This window comes from Chelonoidis abingdonii, chromosome 8 (assembly GCF_003597395.2).
Source record: "Chelonoidis abingdonii isolate Lonesome George chromosome 8, CheloAbing_2.0, whole genome shotgun sequence".
Classification (NCBI taxonomy): Eukaryota; Metazoa; Chordata; order Testudines; family Testudinidae; genus Chelonoidis; species Chelonoidis abingdonii.
Genome location: NC_133776.1, coordinates 43,241,561 through 43,248,822, shown reverse-complemented (window position 1 = coordinate 43,248,822; position 7,262 = coordinate 43,241,561). Strand labels below are relative to the sequence as shown.

The 7,262-nt window shown below is 43.8% G+C and overlaps 1 protein-coding gene across 1 annotated transcript; it reads right to left on the bottom strand.

The window, feature by feature from the left end:
• Positions 1 to 3,476: 3,476 nt before the first annotated feature.
• Positions 3,477 to 5,245, bottom strand: FOXL2 (forkhead box L2). The gene has a single exon (XM_032801425.1). The coding sequence runs from the start codon at positions 5,061 to 5,063 to the stop codon at positions 4,158 to 4,160; it is 906 nt and encodes a 301-aa protein (XP_032657316.1). The 5' UTR covers positions 5,064 to 5,245; the 3' UTR covers positions 3,477 to 4,157.
• Between the last annotated feature and the right edge of the window lie 2,017 nt (positions 5,246 to 7,262).

Sequence of the window (7,262 nt, the reverse complement as noted above, 5' to 3'; positions counted from 1 at the left end):
ATTGAGAAGCGCAGGATCAAGCACCAAATCTATTATTTTATTTCCAGTCCCAGCCCCATCAGCGAAAGGCAGAACATCTGCGTTAGAAAGTTCACCCTAATAAGAGTGTGTCAGGAATTTACTGCCAAATAAGATTTAGTCACAGCGGAATTTGTAGTTCCATAACGAAGGTGACTTGAGTGCATTTTACAAGATGAAGAGGCATTTTGGTGAAGGCCACTTTGAAAGAGAAAAAGGTGATGACTGAAGGATGTAAATCTCTTTCAGAGATCAAGGTCAGTGTCATTTTAAAGAGATCAGAAGCATAGAATATTGGCTACAATTTGTTCCAACCCTTACAAATATTCCTTAATACCCCCCTCATTGTTCCTGGGCAAACTGACATCAGTGAAGTTAAACCAAAGGATATCCCCCCCCCACACACCCCTTTTTACTTCGTGTGTGTGTGTGTATCTGTTTTATCCCACCACAGAATATGCTATACTCAAGATGACTGCAAGGGCTTTCCTAGCCTGAGGCATCCTTTGGCCTAATTTGGGACTAAAAACGTGCAGGTGATTGCTTAATCCCAAAAACATTTCATTGGCAAGGCTTCGCAGACATTACTCTGCAACAAACAAGAAAAGGGCAGGTATGCTGGATATAAGCAGTAATCTATCAAATGAAGCATTCAACGAGATACTATTCAGATACTCAGCCCTGTGCCAATTGTAGTCATCTTGATTTTCTCCACACACACAAGGAGACCCAAAACCACAGGAATTTACAGTTGCACATAAACTGTGCGTGTGCCGTCTCTATCGAGGCTTCTTTGGGCACTGAGGTTTGGATGCGTCAAGAATGCAGGGCTGGCCTCTTCCTGTGCATCTGATAACAGATCTCGGATGCAGGGGCGAACGTTATTTTGCAAGAGACATTGTTAATAATGCTAGACTGCCAGTCTTTGTTGACAGGAGGAACTACCCTCTGAACGCCTGGCAGTGGAATGTTATCTAGGGGCTTATTTTAGGTGTAAGCAAAGTTTCCCAAAAATAAAGGGAAAGTTCTCTGTATTGAGAGCTGCATCTTTATCCCCCGCAGAGTCTGCAAAGGCCCACAGACAAAATGGAAGGGTATTACACAGAGAGGAAACTGCATCACTGAACTGATTTTAAGAAAGATTAGGAAGTCCTTGTAATCAGAATGTCTCTTTTGGACACTGTTGCAGGAGTCAGAAATGCCATTCAAACCAGTGCTACGTGTTAGCAAGCTGTGAGGAGGCTAAACAGAACTCAGGAGTTGGGAACTTCGGCATACCTCAGTCCCCTTATTTTGTTGCTAAGCTTTCTTCCAGCCCGGTCCCCAATAACGTAGTTATGGGACATAGCTGCATAATTTGTCACACTCAAACCCTCACTAGTTTAAAATTGCACAAATATAATAAAATAATAACAATTTCTACGTATGTTGTGTTGTGACATGGTATCTAATTATATTCATCTCTTATCATTTAACCCTGACCTGTTTAGTATAAAGGATTATTACAGCATTTCTGCACGCAGTCAGACTTTCAGTCGGGATTATTATTTTTTTTTTTCGTTCAAGAAAGGAGAGGATTTTGAAAAGACCTGCAGGTTTTTAAATAAGGACAGTCACTAACAGAAACACGCCAGATTATTGACACTTTTCAGTCACCCTGATTTACCTATCTATATTATTCCTTTCGTGCTAAAGAGATCCCACTAAATTAGAAGGTGAGAGGGAGGGAGGGAGGGACTCCACTGCTACCGGTGGGAATAACAGATCTAAAAAAAACAGTGACAAAACTAACCTCCTGTATCTTCACTGCACTATGCATTAATTAGAAATCGATGGGAAGTTACTTTGTCCTGACCAAGAATTTCTTTGCTCAGTCTCCATTTAACTCACAAGAATATATTGCATAACCAAGGAAGGTGTCTGTCTCCAGCAAGTATAGACAGCCTTTAAAGCAAAGTCAAGGCCCAGAAACAGCTGCTAACATAACCACCAACATCGTACAGTAAATACTGTAAAGTTAGGTTTCGAGGACAAATAAAATTCGGATGCCTGGGGTTACAAAAAAGGATGCACTGCCACCTTATAACATTTTGAGTAATGCAGCTGCCAAAGCAGATAATATTATTTGCATTGCTGAATTGTTTAGATGCTTTCTAAGTCACAACAAACAGCGGGCATGTCAAGAATGCACAGTATGTTAAAGAGGATATGCTTTCCAAGTACCTTCCAATAACAAAACAATTCTGACATGTCTCCGGCATAATTTAAAGCTTTTTGAATTGCTATGTTTATCAGTTATGCAAGCAGTGTAGTTTTCCTTTAGGGAATTGGTACGCTTAGCAGAAGAAGATAGAGTCAAACTGGGGTTCGAATCTGTTATTGGCTTAATCCAAATAGTACAGCTGTTTAGTCCTACATTACCACAGCTGTAAAAGAGAACACGAAATCCATATTATCTACCTCTGCAAGTTTGATCGCAGAAGAGCAGTGAAATCAAAGCATTTGTTACTCTGTTCTGCTAGATAATTTGGAGCGGCTCAAAATGACTGGCTTTGTGAAAGCATAACACCCTTTAAGGCCTGATCTGGGAATTATTACTCAAACAAAACTCCCACTGAAGCTAAAGAACTTCAAGTGGAGTTTTGTCTGCTTTAGGAGTGCAGAATCGGACTCTGGATACAGGAAAGAGACTAAACTTTAATATTTCTGCATAACACAAAGAAAGACTGTCTTCAGTATATTTTAAAAACAAAATTATTAAGTTTTGGCTACTTAGACATTTCAATTATTTAGACTTGGAATAAAAATATCAAGCGTGGGTAATCTGCATATAAACTGTATATACTCTACACACGTTTCTCTAGATTGGTATTATGCACAATGATCTCTATCCCTGATTATATCATTTTTTTTGCATTTTATATTAGAATGTTAGGAATCTCTGCAACTACTCAAGACAATTAAAATATTTTGCATTGAATCTCTCAATGGATTTGCATATCTGCAGTGGAGCACGCAGGACTGAAGGAAAATAAAACAATATTAAAAGAAAGAAAAAACATTTTATTGGAGATTTTACAATGCTAGAAAATACAATAAAAGTGCTAGTTTACTCTAGAAAAGTTGGTCCCAAAAATGGTACTATGCCTTAGTATCTATCAGCTTACATAAACATTTATAAAATCGCTATGAACTGGCCCCAATATTTATAAACATCTATGTTTTTCACATTAATCTATTTAAAGTCGGAGGACCAAAACTTTGTAAGAAAGATGCTGAGCACTTAAACGCAGAACCTACCAAAGATTCCATTTGGGGCCAGGAGGTTTTTGGTCAAAAATATGAAGATAAAATTTAATTTTTATTTAATAATAATAATAATGCGCATGGAAAAAATCGCAATTATTATAGGAAACTGTCTTTTTCTTATAACTTCAAAATATTATTTTAAACCAGTATAAAATTACTTTTAAGACCTCACAGGACATTTTCTACTTTAATATACATATATCTATATCACTGCCGACATATTTCACAGGTTACTCGTTATTTTTTGTTTGTTTCAAATATCAACACCATTGCTAGGAAATGTAGGCATGCGTTCTGCTTTTAAAACAGTCCCCAGGTAAGTACTATTTTGACAGAAGGACAGAATTTTGAAGAAGTGCAATTCTTTCCAGACTATAAAAGTCCTGTGACATACAGCGGATAGGCCTGTCCCGGCAACAAATCTACAATTAGTGGAGATCGAATTGGTGGTTTTTCTATTCCCCCCACCCCCAGTTTACTTTCCTCAATGCTCAAAAATAAGAGTGCCAAATTACAAAATGGAGTATACGTTTGAGGACAAAAGTGTGCATTTTGAATGGCATGCTTTAAAAAGAAAAGTCACCTCCTCCCCTTGTTATAAATCAGACAAACCGGCCATCGCTTGATAACCTTACACTCCAACAGGATCACCAAGGTCTCTCGCTGCAGCTAGAGGGTTTTAAAGTTCAACACTTACACTGCCTTCAACCAAACGCGGAGCAGGGCTTACATTTTTCCGCGGTGCCCATTTTTGGCACAGAGAGCAATTTAGACAAATCCGCCACTACAGAGGAGAAACAAGAGACAGACAGACAGGAGGGCGGGGGTCTCTAGATGTCTATCCGGGAGTGCAAGGCGCTGTGTTTGCTGTCATGGTCCCAGTAGGAACAGTGCATCATGGAGAGCTCGGCGGGCTGGCGGGCGCAGGCGAACTGGAGGCCGGCTCCGTTGGGGGCCGGGGCTGCAGGCGGCGCGGGGCTGGCAGGGCTGAGCTGCTGCGTGTGGTGGTGATGGTGGCTCATGCCGTTGTAGGAGTTCACCATGCTGGGCAGGGCCATGCCCTGCACCCGGGAGTAGGGGCCGTAGGAGGCCGGCGCCGACAGTCCTTTCACGTTGACTGGGCTCACGTTGCCGCCGGCCAGCTGGCAGGAGGCGTAGGACATCGGCGCGGGCGGCTGGGCCAGCGGCCACGAGTTGTTCATGAAGCCGGACTGCAGGTACTTGGGCGGCGAAAGGTAGCCGTAGCTGTCGCTGCTGAAGAGGGTCTTGCCCGGCTGGAAGTGGGTCGGGGGCGGCCTGAAGGGCCTCTTCATCCTCCGCCGCCGCCGGTAGTTGCCCTTCTCGAACATGTCCTCGCAGGCCGGGTCCAGCGTCCAGTAGTTGCCCTTGCGCTCGCCGCCCCCCTCGCGGGGCACCTTGATGAAGCACTCGTTGAGGCTCAGGTTGTGGCGGATGCTGTTCTGCCAGCCCTTCTTGTTCTTCTCGTAGAAGGGGAACTTGCTGATGATGTACTGGTAGATGCCGGACAGCGTGAGCCGCTTCTCGGCGCTCTCCCGGATGGCCATCGCGATCAGAGCTACGTAGGAGTAGGGGGGCTTCTGAGAGGGGTCCGGCTTCTCGGCCCCCTTCTCCGGGCTCAGCTCGTCCTTGGCTCGCTCGGCCTCCTTGCTGGCGTTGGTGTCATGAGCCATCAGGGCTACGGGGTCCTCCTCGGGGTCTGGGTAACTGGCCATCATGGCACCCAAGTCCACTCTTCTTCCCTGGGGCAAAAGAACCAGCGGTCCTGCTTGCCGGGCTGCTCGAAGCCCAATCCCACGGGCAGAGGCTCAGAGTCAGTCCCTTCTTGGTATGGATTTGGATCAAACTTGCGCCCAGAGCCAGCTGATACTCAGAGCCCCTTTCCCTTAGGAGCTGGTAAAGTTTCTCTCTTAGCCCTGCCTGTTTTTCAAGAGACAGCAACGCGTCTCTGGCTCCAGAGGCTCAGATTTCCAGTGCACTCAAGGACTTGCTCTTTTCTGATTTGTAAGTTCCGCTTTCGTCAGGAACCCTTTCCCCTATAGCGGGGGAGCCAGAGAGGCACGGTCGAGTTCATTTCTAATTCGTAATTAAACCCCAGTGACTAGCCTATTAGCAAAAGGAGAGAAAGAGTGGGTATTAAACTGAAAAAATCAAATGGCCACGTATATTGAAATTAAACGTTCTCGATCTATTAACTTATTTCATATTTGGTTAAGAAGTCTTCTCGCAACTTTCTCTGCTACAGTTTTGAATAATTGTCTCAGATGGAGATTTTGAGGAAGTCCTGATAGACAGAGATGATCTCTTAGTGAAAGGTGGATAAATTATTACCCAGATTTCCAGTTAAGTGAGGGGGAAATGCTAAGTGCTATAGTAACATGAGGTTCTGAAGGCTACCATATTATCAGCAGTAAAAGGAAGCTAACACATTTCATTGCAAACCTACCATGTTATTTGGGTTTGGCTGGCACAGGCATTCATTTTAGCACCAGGGAAGTGAGCTCAAACATGCCTACTGTGCAGTAAGCTGCAAACTTCCACTCCCAGCCTAGAAACCGAATCCACAGCGCTACACTGAAATCAACAGCTGTAAATGGGACCTGATTGTGATAGAGGGTACTCTTTCCCCATTCTCAGATGTCTATGTCTATATATACATTTGCATTTATACTCACTAGAGTCTTGGCACAGTGCCCAGATAACTGATTACAGTCGAAAAAAGTAAAAACAAACAAAATCCCAACCCACACCTGTTATCTGTTGCACAATAAAACGGGGCTCGCTTCTCGCAGCCCTTCCACACACAAGTAAAAAACACGGAATTGAAAGAGTAAAGGCTGAAGGATCAGGTCGAGGACGGAGCAGGGCTTTCTTCACCCAGAGCATAAAAATGTGATCGAAAACAGACAGCGCTTGTTTACCTACAAACCTTAAAGGGCCCCGCAGATGAGCGAACAAAAGGACGCTAGGAAGGGACTCGGGGGAGATTATAGGGTGGAATCTTTTCTGGGAGAGATCCAGACTACACAGCTGAACTGTTTCCCCCCGGTTAATGTGCCTGTGACATTTTTATCTCCCTTTTTTATCTTCAGGTAAAGCGACTCTGAGCAGCAAGAAGGAAGCGTGTACTGGACACCCTGCAGAAGCGTCTCAAAGGTATTGTACAAAAAACAGTCAGTCACGAAGGCTGCTCCATTTGCAGTCGCACAAATGGAGGTGGATTCCTTAAAACGTTATTCTGCGATGACTTGCAAACAATTATTCGGTTTGGTTCTAAGGAACAATGCACGAGGACTCGCCTGCTTATTTTCTAAATTCGAGGCTCCTTGTTGCTCCTTCGCTGCCATTTTAAATATTGAGCCGTCATTTATAACTACAGCTGCCTGTGTTTACAAACTTCGGCTCTCCTGAACCAATCCTTGAAAACTAGGTTGTCCAAAGAGTGTGCGCATCAAAATGCGAAGATCTGGTTAAAAATAAGTCTCCTGGCATTTTTATACTCGTATTTAATTCTTGCTATGAGCTTCCTGTTAACTTAGAAAACGGCGACCTTGCAGAACTTGCTCGGGAAAAACCTCTCGGTCTCTAGTGGGCTTTCCCGGAGTGCAGGATTAGTGAGCCTTATATTGAACCATCTCGCAGCTTTCCCCGATTCCACAGGCTCAGGATGCTACGGAGCATCTTTCTTTAGAAGCGCAGCGTTAACTTTCTTGAACTGCACATACGAATGTGAATCACTGCAAAGCTCCGTTTCCCTCCAGCCGCCGCGGGCTTGCCACATCATTTTTCGTAACCACATTTGTACCCAGGAAGATTGCAATTCTTCAAGAGCATATATTCCTGCACGCGTCTAATGTGTAGCTCCTGATATACTGTATAATTACATAGATAGATATGTTTATCTGCATCTTTAGATT